Below are 15,519 nucleotides of genomic sequence, written 5' to 3'. Positions count from 1 at the left end.
ATTCGACTTAGTCTGATTTTTTTGTGTGTCACTGATAACCCAAATCAGTCAGTCCACAGGAACCGAGTCTCTGCCATGCATCTCACATTGTGCTAGGCAAATATTTTCAGTCAGACAATTAGATAGAAAGGTTAGGAAGAGAAAGGTGGGGCAGTTTCCTTCTGTGTGGAGGTCTTGGATTTGTCTTCTGGACTTACAGACTTTAGATTTAAATTTAAATAGAGTTTTTTTTTTTTTTTTTTTTTTTTTAATTTAGAAGGCAAGTTTGCAGGTGGACCAGATGGAATCTTGAGGTTCCCATTAATGCTATGATTATTTGCCTGGCAAAAGGGCATTTAAAATTGCTGAGGAAAGAGTGGAAATTTTAATAACTCATTAATTCTTGCTATCATTTATTCTTTTGGCAGTTATGTATTAAGGCATTGCTATCTTCCTTTGCTTTCTATTAGTCCTTTCTCTATGGTTCTTACTGATTTTGGATTGAGATTTTTCTTTTTTTGTTCTTTTTTTTGTTTGTTTGATTTTCGTTGTTTTTTTTTTTTTTTAAAGATTTAATTTATTTATTTGACAGAGAGAAATCACAAGTAGATGGAGAGGCAGGCAGAGAGAGAGAGGAGGAAGCAGGCTCCCTGCTGAGCAGAGAGCCCGATGCGGGACTCGATCCCAGGACCCTGAGATCATGACCTGAGCCGAAGGCAGCGGCTTAACCCACTGAGCCACCCAGGCGCCCTGATTTTCGTTTTTAATGTTGCCTCGTGTTTTGGATTTTTTAAATTTAATTTTATATTTTTAATGATTGCCCTTGAGATTTTCTTGTGAATATTTAAAATCTGCTGAAGGACAACATTGAGAAGTATTTTAACTCAGTGGATATCTTTAAAAAAAAATTTCCCTTTATAAGAAGGCGAAAAGGGGCACCCAGAACTACCTTCCACCTTCCAAATGGCAATACTCACCTGACATGAGAAAGGCTCATTCTCATTTGCAAAACTGTTTCATTAAACCCTCTCAGTCGCCCTGGGGAAAAAAGCACTAGATTGTGTAGCTCCATCCACTACTTAAAATGAAATGTTCTGCTTCTCATTCACACCAAAAAAAAATAAAATAAAGTAAAATAAAATAAAAATAATAAAAAAAAATAAAAAATTCCTCCTGAATTTGAGAATTTGATCTTTCACCACTACTTATTTACTTATATTGGTGTCTAGTAGTTTTACTTCTGTTTGTCTATTTAGCTATTTTTAAGTTTTTTTTTTTTAAAGATTTTATTTATTTATTCGACAGAGAGAGATCACAAGTAGGCAGAGAGGCAGGCAGAGAGAAAGAGAGGAGGAAGCAGGCTCCCTGCTGAGCACAGAGCCCGATGCGGGACTTGATCCCAGGACCCTGAGATCATGACCTGAGCTGAAGGCAGCGGCTTATCCCACTGAGCCACCCAGACGCCCCTATTTTTAAATTTCTACTCTATTCCAGGCCCTACTCTAGGCACTGGGGTAGAAAGTAAAATAAGTACATTCCCCAAGTGGCCCAAAGGATATCGGTAATTATGTATAGAAGAGAGGTATTTGATCCAGCGTCCCCTTACATAAACACACATACTTGTCTCTCTATATATGAATATCTGAATAATATGATGACTATTGATAGCAAAAGTAGTATTTTTAGAATAGAAACCCTAGTTATGATAACAGATAATGTAAGTAGGTATGACCTACCTAAGTACCTTAAAATCGGAAATGAGGGTAAAAGCCAGGCAGATAGAAATAATGAAAATAGATTAAGACAATGTGAGTGCAGTATTTGGGAGAGATGAGAATGCTGGCCAATGTCAAGTTCATCTCCTCCATAAGAAGGCACCCCATTGCATAGCTGAGTAGTTCCTGCCCATGTGTGTATTAGGTAGGGCAAACAGGCTGAAATAAACCATATACATTGTTGGAGGCCTTGTACACTGAGTCCTTACAAATTGAAAAAAAATACTTTTTACCAAATTAAGAGAATTTTTTGGATCTGGGCCAACCTAGTGCCGTCTTCAGAATGATATACACGGTTTGAGGCCTAGAACTGAAAAGACAAGGAATTACAAAATGTAATTAATTTACACCGAATCAACAAGGGAAGATCAGCTTTTCTTTACAGTAGCTTTATTGATCAATAAGGAAATTCTGAACACTGAGCTATTTCAGAAAGTTTGTAAGAATGCTGACATTTGGTACTAGGTAATTCAAACTCATTAGCAAGGATAGAGACTTCTCTCCAAACAAATGCCTTAATAAGGATTTTGTTTTTGCATTAATTTCTTTTATGTGTGGTTTTTTTTTCCTGATTTTTCATCCCCTTTTTGTCTTATTTGTAGTTGTTTGGACAATGTGTTGCTCTTCTGGCATTTTGTAATATATTCACTGATAGACAACAAGCATATCACAATGACAGTGAAATGCTATGGCTTAGCTAGTACCATAAGATGACATTTTTGGGCCTCTGGACCAAGACTTGAGAAACGGCTAATTAACTTGTGTTAATTCCTAAAGGAATAAAATAAAAACACACAAAGACTCACAGCAATCACCTGAGAAACAAGATGCTTCCTTTTGCTTATTTTTCCTATTTACAAGGGTGGAATATATCCTGGAAGTTTATGTGTATATAATTTTTTTCCATAGCATGCATTGCAGGTAAGGGGCCAGTATTCATACTGTTTATAGCATTCTGAGGCTCCCTTCCTTTCTTGGCTGGAAATCTCATTGACTTTTCCAAAACTATTGCAAAAATAAGTCATAAAACAGAATTGAGATTTTGAGTCCCTGTTTTCACCTGAATTGTATTTCTGTATATGTATTGGTTCTTTACAGATTATTATAGCCTTCTAAAAACAGTAACATATTGAATTTTTACAATAAATACAGTCATTTCATCAGTATTAAAAAAGTATCAAGTATTTGGGTTTTATATGCCATTCTATGGGTGTTGTTTTCTTCGGATTTCTGTGTGATTATAAATTGCACTGGTTAATTTTTCAGGGGCTATTTTAAATACAGATTAGATATGACATTTTTTGGGAAGCTTTAGAGTTTTGCCACATTACATGAACTCTTTTGTCGTGGTATATTATTATCTGAACCTCTTTAGCCTTTTAATGCTTGAACGTTCCCTTTCTCCGCTCTCCTTTTCTTCCAGTAGAGAATGGAAATTACTACCCTTACATAACCATTTCCCAGATCTGGGCCAAGGAAGGTGATAAAGAACAAATTCCTTTGTGATTTCGAACATTTTATAGATGTGTCTTAGGACCTTTTGATAACAGTGTGCTTGTTATATTTTTCAGCTTGCTTTGACGAGATCAAGTTCTTTAGGTGACTTTTCCTGGTCTCAAAGGTAAAGAGATTCATGTATTTTTTGTTCTATTACCAGCATGCACTAACACACACACACACACACACACACGCACACACACACATAGTCTTACATACTACAGTTTACCTGAATGTCAGCCATCTGTAACTGTGACAGTTACTTCATGATAAGAACGTGCCAAGTGTGAAACTTTGATCTTCATGTGTATTTCTACTTTATTATTACAGAAAGCTCATTACTGTGGAAAAACAAGATAATGGAACATTTGGATTTGAAATTCAGGTGGGCAGTTTTCTATTTTCCAGATTTTTTTTTTTAAGATTGTATTTATTTATGTGACAGAGAGAGACACAACAAGAGAAGGAACACAAGCAGGGAGAGTGGGAGAGGGAGAAGCAGGCCCGCTGCTGAGCAGGGAGCTGGACGTGGGACTCAATCCCAGGACCCTGGGATCATGACCTGAGCTGAAGACAGACTCTTAATAACTGAGCCACCCAGCCACCACTTAATTTTCCAGACTTTTCATGAAGAAAGTAGCTCTGATAGTTTGATATTAGCAAGGAAATAGTGAAGTCAGGATTAGAGAGGGATGAACACTGTGACTTTTATTCAGTGTGCTGTGGTTTGTTTGGGGTAGTTTTTCAGGATGCTAGGTATCATCAAGGAAGGAAAACATCGAAGCAGTTGAAATAAAACCCCTGTTTTATTGCTCACCTTCTTGTTCTCAGTTGCTTTAGTTTTCCTGTAAGTCTACCGATCGGAAATGCTTGGTATCCACCAGGTTTCAAATGAGAAAGTGAAAGACTCTTTACAAATGTGCATTTTTTAAAAAAGGATTTTATTTATTTATTTGACAGAGAGAGAGAAAGAGAGAAAGAGAGAGACCACAGGCAGGCAGAGAGGCAGGCAGAGAGAGAGGGGGAAGCAGGCTTCCTGTTGAGCAGAGAGCCCGATGCGGGGCTCAATCCCAGGACCCTGAGATCATGACCCGAGGCTTAAGGCAGAGGCTTAACCCACTGAGCCACCCAGGTGCCCCCGGATGTGCATTTTTATATATTTGCATTTCAGATATGTTTTGCATCATCATTTTTATACTGTATGAGATTTTAAATCTATACTTTCGTATTCAAGAAATACTTGAAAGCATGTAAATTTGTGTGTATGAGACTGCATGTATTCATATCTATCTCCTGTTACATTTGAAATACTGAAAGTTTCATCTCAGATATACAGAAGAAATTTGGACTTTTTTCTTTCTTTTTTTTTTTTTAAAGATTTATTTATTTTGAGAGAGAGAAAGACAGAGAGTGTGTGTGTGCGTGAACAGGAAGAAGGGTAGAGGGAGAGGGCGTGTGACTCCCAAGCAGACTCCGTGCTGAGTGTGGACCCCATGTGGGGCTCAATCTGACAAACCTGAGATCATGACCAAGCTGAAACCAAGAGTCAGAGGCTTAACCGACTGAGCAACCCATGTGCCCCTGGAGTTTTTTTCTTAATAACAACACCTTACAATTATTATTTGAGACAATTTAGAAAAGTTGGGTTTACTTGCATGTTATCTCTTGCTCTAGGATGTTTCTAAGAGTCTTTATAGGTTGCTATATCTAATAGCCTAAGGATTTCATTTTCATTTTCTCATTTGCTCTCTGCTCTTTTATGGCCATATGTGTAAAGATGGTGAATCAGTTCAAATGAAGCCTAATCCAATTAAGTGCAACAGTAATAGCTTAAGTATTATTATTTTTTTTCTTCCATCTTTTGCATTTCTTTTAGGTGTCTTTTGCATAATCATACGTTTACATTGCATATCAGCTTTTAGGTCTTAGTTTTGATGCTGCTTTCAGAAAATTTTTGTGACTGAATATCAACCCCCAACTTGGAAAGTCGGTGTGTATTTGAAGATGAGGAACAGGAAACAGCCAAGTAAAATATGCGTTCCGAATAAAGAAACAGAATGAGTAGGGAGAAGGCTGCAAGAGGGAGAAAGATACTTTCTACTTTCTTTTCATTTCTTTTTCTTTTTTTTTTAAGATTTTATTTAGTTTTATTTATTTATTTGACAGACAGAGAGAGAGATCACAAGTAGGCAGAGAGGCAGGCAGAGAGAGAGGGGAAAGCAGGCTCCCTGCTGAGCAGAGAGCCTGATGCAGGGCCCGATCCCAGGACCCTGAGATCATGACCTGAGCTGAAGGCAGAGGCTTAACACACTGAGCCACCTAGGCCCCCTACTTTCTACTTTCTGAACTATCTACTTTTAAATTTGGTGTAATCTGTAATTTTTCTCTCAGGGTTTAGAAGCATAGTACTCTCACTTATTCCCCATTCACACGGAACACTCTTTTTCCATTGGAGAGATGTAGCGCTCTTTGTGACTGCTTCTTTTTAAATGAGAATTATCCACAGGATGTGTAACAGTTGCTACTGGAGACAGGATCAATGACCACTCAGGTATTCTACTTAGTGTGACAAATGGGGATCTTTTTTCTCATTCTTCTGTGATATATGTCACTGTTTCCCTGTGTTTCTCCCCATACCACGAATGCCGACTCTACATGAAGCAAGAGTCAAAACTATCCGTAGTGGACAGCAGGCTGCAGCACCTTGAAACTTTGTAGGTCAACGCTGAGCTGATGATTTCACTTCAGAATTGCAGCATGTGCCAGGGAAGCAGGAACCCTCTCCTGTGCCAATTCCCATTTAGTGTGTGTTTTCCATTGCCAGTTCTGCCCCCTAATCTAGTCTTTAGCAGTCCTCAGATTTGCAGTTGCCACCAAATGGGGGAAATGCCCTGGGATCCTTTGGAAGACCAGATAGAGCCATAAATACTCCTATTGAGTGCCCACTGTTAACATGTATTTGGGTCCTGGTCTCCCAAGTGAAGGGCATGTTGGAAAAGAAACAAGTCCACCTCCTCTTTGAATTTCCGTGAGTGCTACGTTTATACTACTAATGAGAATCGCATGGTATGGTAGCAGACAAACATCAGATTCCCACATATCAAGTTCATACTCTCTCAGTGCTGCCTTGTGGGGTTTTTAGGAGTTTCAATGAAATAACACATCTTAGAAATTACTGCATGATGTGCCCGGTACCAGTAGATCAGCCAATGGCAGGTGTTGCATGAAGGTCACTGGGCCTGAGGGAGTGCAGTGTGACTTTTGTACCTCTAAGAAATTAGAGGCGATTGTTATGTCACTGGCTTCTAAAAATGGGACCCAGAAGACCGGGTGAGAGAGAGGGAAATTATTTCTACCCATAACATTGGGTGCTCTGCCTTTTCTTCTCCATCCCCAACCCACACAATTTACACTGCTTGCAAATGTTGGGTCAGTGGCTCCGGGAATTCAGGAGAAACAATAGAAATGACTGCAGGGCCGCCATCTTCCAGGTCCCCTCCCCCACCTTCCTAATCCTTGACTCTCCCGCCATAAGGATGTATGCCTACGTCACCTCTCCACAAGTGCGGAGTCTCTACACTCCACAAGTCTCCACAATCCGATACCTACGCAAGACACCGGAACATCAGGACTCCCCCAACCCTCCAGTCCCCGAATACCGTACCTTATGTGGCTGTGAGAACCTATTCCCTGTCTTAACCCAGATGAAAGACCCACTCGACACCCGGTGCGACTTCCCCGACTCTCCTCTTTGGCGGAAACTCGACCAAGGGCACCTTTAATAAATCTTGCCTTGTGCCTACCTCGCCTGGTGTCATGTTTATCTCACCTGTAAAACCTTATAGCAAACATATGAGCCAACTGTGTAAATCAACACATTTGCCCTCCCTCTACTATGGACCTAGAGGGTAGATGCTCACTGCTAACAAGAATTGCTATAACAGTGGTTTCCCAAAGGAGTGACTGTTAGAGCTTTGGCCCATGTACCCCATGAACCGGATTGTCTTTCCATTCCTGGAAATGTCCAGGCTCTAGCAAGAACACTTCCTGGCAGAAAAGCTGTTTAAGAGGTCTCTGTCATAGATGGGAAGTATACTAACTGATCTTTAAAAGGTCCTGTCTACCTTTACAATATGGGGGATTCAACATGCCTTGCAGAGAGAATAGAAATTCCTTAGATGTTAACAAAATCAAGTTTCTAGGAGTTGCTTGCATATGATTGACTTCTGGTTCTGGAGCCTGTATGTATAATAAGAAGGAACGAACATCATTCATTAACTTCTCCACAAGGAAGCGGTGCTGTAATGTGGTTTAATTTTAGGAATCACATTACTTCACTCAGGTGCTGATTTGATTCTCAGTGGAATGAGGTTTTATAACTTAAATGTGTGAAAAAGGCAAATATGTTTGTTATAGGTCATTGGGCCACTCTATCTAGCAATATTTATGCAGTATTCTTGATACGCTTTGACACAAAAACAAAAACAAAAACAAGCTGCTTTTGCCAAACTGAGGCAAGAGATGAAGCATAAGTTTTTCTACTCTGGTTGAGGGGCTAATGAACTGGTGAGTATTCAGGGCAGGCATAGCAGAAAGCACTTAGACAAGAAGGTAATCGCGTCAATTATAGTACTTTTGAAAAAATGCAGGGCAGATTGTCATTATTTGCAGAGCTCTGATTTAAAATAATTATTGTTGGCATATCTCCCTTCCTGGATGTGTAGTGTTCCATATGCTGCTGTAATGAGTGCTTTAGCTTGGGAGAAATACACAGAGATTTTTCTCTTTGCTTTTGGCTACTATTGTTTTATCCCATTGGGAAATAAAAAACCTGATTTTTCTTTTTTTAAGATTTTTATTTATTTATTTGACAGACAGAGAGCGTGAGCACAAGCAGGGGGGAGATGCAGGCAGCGGGAGAAACAGACTCCTCGGAGGGGTCGATCCTAGAACTCTGGGATCATGACCTGAGCCCTTAAGTCGAAGGTAGACGCTTAATGACTGAGCCACCCAGGCTCCCCAAAACCTCATTTTTGTTAATAGATATATGAGAGCATCAGGTGGTCTTTTAGGCTTGAACATACATAATCTTGAATCAGAGTGACCGTGAATGGCGTGGGGGAGTGTCAGGCAGAAGAAGAGGCAGAAGCACACTCCCCGAGGAGTGGGGAGCCCCGTGGGGCTGGATCCTGGGATTCTGGGATCAGGACCAAAGCTGAAGGCAGATGCTTAATCGAATGAGGCACCCAGGTGCCACCACCCCCCCCTTTTTAATGGATAGGGCTTGCTACAGATTGCACTATAGAATTTCAAGTTTGGTATTTTTGTTACAGTTCATATTCAAGAAAGCTTTTCCAAATTGTTCGTGGTACTTACCTACTATACTGCTTAAGGAAATCAATACCATTTTATTTTTTGACACGTAGATTTTGAGTTTTGAATAGTAATTATGTATCACTTTAATTTTTACAGACTTACCGGCTCCAGAACCAGAACTTGTGCTCCTCAGAGATGTGCACTCTGATTTGCAAAATCCAGGAGGACAGCCCAGCACACTATGCGGGCCTGCAGACTGGTAATTTGTAATTTTGCTTGTGTTAGGAATTATTTAAATGGCAAGAAAAATTTTATGATGTCAAAGGTTGTGATATGATTGCTGCTGCGAATTTTCTTCACTCCTTCATGTTGCTAGGGTTTGGGGCTTGCTTCTTTTGTTTTATTTGGATGTCAGGAGGGGTTATTTAAGCAACTCTTCTAACAACTCACTTTTCTTGGCATCTCCCAGGTGATGTCCTTGCAAATATCAATGGCGTGAACACAGAAGGCTTTACCCACAAACAAGTTGTTGACCTGATCAGATCTTCGGGAAACCTGCTAACGTAACTATACATCTGCTTCCTCTAGGGGCTTCAAAAATGTTATAGTCTCTCATAATGCCTGTTGAGTGAATGAATAGGCTTTTGTTCAGGATCACAAGAAGGGAGGCCATGCACCATAGCTTTGGGACTGGGTACAGACATTCTTTATCAGTTCCTTTTGTTTCTCAAGGTTTCCTCAAATTTGAACATACTGTCAACATCTGAAGTCAGAGGACATCAATAGCTCAAACGTCTGTGTGGGAGGGATAGCATTTAGAAAATTTATTTTTTTATGTCAGATTCAATGAAACTGGCACACATTCTCTTTGGTCAGAGAGGAACTGGTCCAATTTCCATGGTTGATACAATCTTGTGGTTAGAACAAATGAAAGGTCAGAAGGGCTGAAGTTTTTATTCTGATACCACAAGCCCGTTGTTTTTCTTTTCTAGTGTCCCATTTGGAAGGAAGGAAAAAGTCTGCTCAATCCTTTCTGCCCTGTAATACACACATTTACACCTACTAATATTCCAGACTTAGTAACAGGAGAGTGGCCTCCTCAACTAGAGATTTGACTGACTTTTCCACCATACCATCCTTAGAATCTAGTAAGACTTCAGTAATTAGTAGAAAGATGGAATTTGCTCAATCATTTAAATGATATTTATTGAGCAAAAACTATGTTCCCAACTTTGCGATAGGCTTAGGAGAGGCATGGGCAAAACTCTTGTCCTGCTTTATTGATTGTGGGAGGAGATGGACAAGGAAAGCCTCCAGAAGAAGTAATCTTGATTTTTCAATTAGGATAATCGCTGTTAAGAAAGTAAAATAAGGAATGGGATAGAATACTGAGTAAGAGGACTGCTGTGTAGTTTAGGTGTTGAAAGGGATCTTACCTGAGGAGAGGAAATCTGAACTGAGACCTAAGGAAAGAGGAAGAATGGTCATGTGAACTCCTGCTGAAAGTGGTTCAGGCCAAGAGGGAGGTCTCTGAACTCTCAAAATGGGCTTGGCATGTCCAAGAGAGGGAGACAACCAGTGTGATGCGTGGTTGGCAGATTAGGGAGAGTGTCAGAGATGAAGGCAGGGAGGAGAACATGGGTCTTGTCAGGCCAAGTAGTTTAGGATTTATTCAGCCCAAGGTGGGTCTTGCATTACCTTCTTCATTCTTCTCAGCCACCTTGTGAGATGGCTTTTATTTCTCTTCATAGAGAAAGCAACTGAAGCTTAAGTTAGGTAGAGTGGAGATCAGGGATCTAGTCAGTGACTGGGCTAGGATGTGGCCAACTGCTCTGGATGCCAGGATCCATTCTCTTCAGCTGCCCCACAGTTGCTCCTTGCAAGCCCATGGAAAATCTGCGGGATGCTCTTCAGTGATCCTCGCCTAAAACTTCAGAGATGCTCTGGGTGTGCGTGGGAGTAGTTTTGAAAGATGACTCGTGATGGTAGAGGACTTAGTCCAACTCTGGATCTTATGAGTTCAGGGTAGAGGATGGGTGTGCTCTTTCCTCCAGAGAAACGAATCTGTGAGGTTGGAGCCATGTAGAATCCAAAGGGAAAAGGTAGCAGTTAGAGTCAGAAAGCTACGTTCCAAATGGGTGAAGTGGGCAGAATGCAGGGATATAATTAAGGAATAATGGATGGAGACGAAAGGAGATAAGAGATCAGGAAAGTGAGAGACATCTGTCTAAATACTGAAGAGAACAACCGATGTGTGCCTGTGGCTCTGTGTATAGACATCTGTTGCTTGGGCGGTCAGATGGGCAGTTGGAGTCCTATTGAAACAGATTCACAGGATCCTCACCAATGCCCAGAGACAAGACCACCCTCATGAGAAAGCAGACAAAATCCTGGCTTGCATTATCATCTCATTATCTTGGGAATGATGTTATTAGAAATAAAGAAAAACAGGTCTTGGTGTTTCATGCTATTGTTTTACCAGGACTTGAAAATTTCTGCATCTTAATATGATATTTATAGCTTACTTATCAGAAGGGATTTGAACCATTATTTTAAAAATGCCTAGGTGTGTGACTCACACATGAAATTTGTTATCTTATTCAGATTGCTGATTTAATAGTCAAAATAAAGGCCTCAGCATGAGCCCACAAAATAAATCAAATCCATCAGGATAGAACAAGTCTTTTTATTTTTAGAAAGACATTTGGTGTAGGGAGACATGAACACCTTTAAACTGATAATTCTGGGATTGAAGTTTATAAACTTGAAAGGTTCTGAGATGTGAGAATGATATGAAGGTTATTATCTATAGTGGTTCTGGCTCTGTTTCTTCTAGTTGACAAATTAAGACAATTTACAGAGGTACAGTTTCTTAGAATCCTAGGAAAGAAGGAACTTTTTCCCTTTTCCAAGAAATGGCATGATGATTATACTGTTTACAGATCCCTATTATATGTTGTTTCGTTGCTGGATCCCTCATGCTTAGCACGGGGTCTAAAGTCTGGCACATGGTAGATGCCTGGGAAGTATTCACTGAATAAAATAGGTGATTTCAGTCAGAGCCTAAAAGGATAAATTCCAGTAGAGAACAATAGTCATTGCCATATAGTGGCGTCTATAAAACAAGCTATAGTTTACAAGTTAGCTAACATCTCTTCTTTCAACCACCCTCTCTAGGGGATTTTTGTTTTGTTTTGTCTTTTTTGTTTTGTTTTGTTTTGTTATTTCCTTTCCCTGCATATTGTCAGAAGATTCGGTCTAGGTCCAAATACTTGAAGTGCCGTGGGGATTATAACATTTATGTTGCTTTTTCAAGTATAGTCTGCTCTCCAAGTGTAGTACTACATAAGGATGGTACTTGTTTGAAAGGATCACTCATGCTGCTCCTGTCCCCCACCCCCTTTTTTTTTCTTAAAACAGGATAGAGACTTTTAATGGAACAATGATTCTCAAAAGAGCAGAGCTTGAAGCAAAGCTGCAAGTTTTAAAGGTAATTTAATTTAACACAGTGAGATACACTTTTCACCCTTGAATGTGTGAGTGGTAGAATAAAAATGTATTTGAGGGATTGAAATAGCCCTTGAAGATGAAATGTCGTGATGAGTCTAAACTGCTGAATTATCAAGAGCAACACAATTACCTTCACAGGAATATTCAATTCCACAAACCAGGGCAAATCACTTTCTTCCTTCCTCCTTCTGTGTTTCTAGGAGGCTCAGGAAGGCAACAGGAAGGCGCATCACTTGAAGAACTTTTCACTAATGCACCTGTGATCTCTCTTGATTTACATTTGGAGGGGCGGGGAACAAAGGAGGAGTTGCTGGTTTTTCCTCCCTTTTTCCCGTGCTGCAAGTGTGCCTGAGGGCCCGGAAGCTTTGCTTTTCCATTGTCCTCTTCTGGGTCCTTCTGCCCTGCATCATTCTTCCTACAAAAATCATGTCCCTCTGCTCCTGTGGCTGTCCCTGAATCAACTTTCACTGGCAAACACGCAATCAGCTTTGAAGTGGAAAAAATGAAGTTTCCGGGAGATAGTACACAATGCAGAGAGTTCAGAGAAAATTCTCTGGGAAGGCTCTTTGAGGGTCTTGAAAATCTTGGTTTGCTAGACTGGTGAGGCTCTGCTAGGCTGTGAAGTGCAGACCCTCATTCGTGTGCCTTTGAATCCTGATCCTGTAGACTCCATGACCTCTTTTTTTCCCAGAGATCTCCCCTGCGTGGCACGGAGGTGGCCAGGCCCCAGCGCTTATAGGCAGGCTGCGCAGTTGGATTGTGTTTTGCAATAGTTGGCATTTATGAATTTTCTTTATGAAGTATGCACTTCTTAATTATTGAGCCCATGAGGGTAGAGTTACTACGTCATCTTTTATCTGGTATTCTTCTTCCCTTCATACCTAGCTCATCGATGAGCACTGTTTCCTTCTGCGTCAACACTGATTTTATACTCTTGTCATTTTACTTGTCCTTCGGATATTTTGAATTAATTTGTAAAATTCCTTGAAAGTTTCCTCTGTTCAGAGTTTGATAGAATTTATCTATCATATTTCTATATTTTTATAGAATAAACATCTATATATTTGCCTATAAATAAACATCTATATCATATTCTATATATTTATAGAATAAACATCAATTGACTCCTTCATGGTTTCACCTTTCCTACTTCAGACACAGGATCCTGGCCTCTTAATTTAGGTCTTTTATGTACTTCAAAAACATTTTATCTTTTCTTTATACACTTTTATGTAGCTTTTATTATGTTTATTCTTAGGTGCCTTCTAAGTTTTTCTTGCTACAATAAACATGATTTTTTAATTTTCAAAGATCTCTTAATTTGTCACTATTAATTTTTGTGTAAATTTTTAAATTCGATAGTCTTGCTGAACTCTATTCCAGTGTTTGTAGATTCCCTTAGATTTTTTCATAGAGGCATAATATCTGCAGATACTGAAAGTTTTGCCCCTTTACTCCTGGTTATTCAACTACAGTTGATCCTTGAACAGCACAGGTTTGAATGCTTGGGTCCACTTATATGAAGTTTTTGCTCTTTTATAAATGAGGTCTGACATTGTAAATGTATTTTCTCTTCCTTGTGATTTGTTTAAAAATATTTTCATTAGCTTACTTTCTTGTAGGAATACAGTACATAATATAACATAAAAAAATCTAAAAAAAAATCTGTGTTAATCAACTGTTTATGTTATCAGTAAAGCTTCCAGTCAACCTTAGGCTATATTAATGAAATTTTTAGGGAGGCAAAGTTATACATGGATTTTTGATGGTGCAGGGGTCAGCACCACAAACCCCTGTATTATTGAAGGGTCAACTATATAATTTATTTTTCTTCTCTTACAACATTGATCAGGATTCCTGCAAATAGTGATAATCTTATTCTTGACTTTAAAGGGAATGCCTCTAATATTTTATCATTAAATTTTTGTATGGAATAAACAGGGCTTCGTATTATAGGCAAGTTTTAAAACTGTCAAAACTGAATTTGTTTTTACAAAAAAAGACAGTATTAGTGAGGATCTTTTTTTTTTTTAAGTAAATCTGGCTTTTTCACCTTCTCATGGAAAAAGGAAAGAAATGTACAAAATAAACTGGTGGTGTTATTTAAAACATAACTGAGTAATAGGTCTACATTTCATGGAATAAAGCATTCTACAAAAAACACATTTCATGTTTCTAGGCAATTTCTGCTCCTTCGGTGTTTTCTCTTGAAATTTTAAAATTCGTAGCTACCAATTTTTTCAAATGAAGTATACATTTTTCAATATACCCATCCTTGCCCAGAACATCATAAGGACATTAACATATTTAAATGTTCATCTTAAGGCCCCATCTTTCCTATTATTGCTTTACTTTGGAGAATTTTATCAATTTTTAGAATGGAAAGCTACGTATTTTTGTTCTGAGTAGCTTGTAGTGAACACATATGGTAATGAATTGAATTGAAGTGCTTTCTGTTTTCTGTTCCTTCTCTCTGGGTTTACTTTCTTTTTTGCTGTAGTACTTCTTGCAAGGAAGGGTAAGCAGGGCTTTCTTTGTCCAAACAAATCTTTCACTGCTCATGTTGAAGGAGAGTTTTATTAGGTGATTGAATTATTCTCAGTTGATGTTTTGCCTCCTTAGCCTTTTAAATGTATTGTGCCTTTGATATTTTTGCTTATGGAAGAGCTTTTATTGTTTACCTTTTGTAGGTAATCTGCATTTTCTATATATTCTTCCAAAAGTTTTAGGGTTTTCCTTTTTACACTTAAGTCCTGGATTTGTCCAAAATTGATTTGTATGTGTGGTATGAGAGGATTATAATTTTCTTTAATTTCCTTATCAATACTCAGTTCTCCTAGTACCATTTCTTTTAGTCCTTCTTTTCCTCCAAAATGATTTCTGTTTTTAAGCAAGTTTCATATATGCATGGATTTTGTTATAGGCTCCATATTCTGATCCATTGTTACTCTTAAACTCAGTTATTATACCTTTGTAATAAATATTGGTATCTGGTTGAACAAACCCTCCAGGTTATTCTTAATTCTTTTGATCATCTATATAAATTTTAGAATCAGATTATCAAGTTCTATAAATAAATTTTGGAATTTTTTTTTTTTTTTAAAGATTTTACTTATTTATTCGACAGAGAGAGATCACAAGTAGGCAGAGAGGCAGGCAGAGAGAGAGAGAGGAGGAAGCAGGCTCCCTGCCGAGCAGAGAGCCCGATGCGGGACTCGATCCCAAGACCCTGAGATCATGACCCGAGCTGAAGGCAGCGGCTTAACCCACTGTGCCACCCAGGGAATTTTGATTGATACTACATTTTGTATAGCTAGCTCAATTTGAAGACTTAACATCTCTATAGTATTGTGTTTTCTTAGTGATGGACGATCTCACCATCTTTTTTTTTTTTTTTTTTTTTTTGCCCATGCCCCCACTACCTTCCCCTTCCAGCAACCAC

General features: G+C 38.9%; 1 protein-coding gene across 2 annotated transcripts in view; it reads left to right on the top strand.

Moving 5' to 3' along the window:
• LOC122902509 (cytohesin 1 interacting protein) overlaps positions 1-15,519 on the top strand; it is a 73,958-nt gene that overhangs the window by 47,567 nt on the left and 10,872 nt on the right. For both annotated transcript variants that reach the window (XM_044242098.1, XM_044242097.1), the window contains 5 exons: positions 3,326-3,375; positions 3,582-3,636; positions 8,724-8,826; positions 9,037-9,130; positions 11,988-12,057. In XM_044242098.1, coding sequence (XP_044098033.1) covers positions 3,326-3,375; positions 3,582-3,636; positions 8,724-8,826; positions 9,037-9,130; positions 11,988-12,057 — 372 coding nt within the window. The remainder of the gene's footprint in view (positions 1-3,325; positions 3,376-3,581; positions 3,637-8,723; positions 8,827-9,036; positions 9,131-11,987; positions 12,058-15,519) is intronic.

The sequence above is a fragment of the Neovison vison genome, chromosome 3 (assembly GCF_020171115.1).
Source record: "Neovison vison isolate M4711 chromosome 3, ASM_NN_V1, whole genome shotgun sequence".
Lineage (NCBI taxonomy): Eukaryota > Metazoa > Chordata > Mammalia > Carnivora > Mustelidae > Neogale > Neogale vison.
The sequence above is the reverse complement of the archived record's forward strand: the minus strand, read 5'-3'. Positions and strand labels throughout refer to the sequence as shown.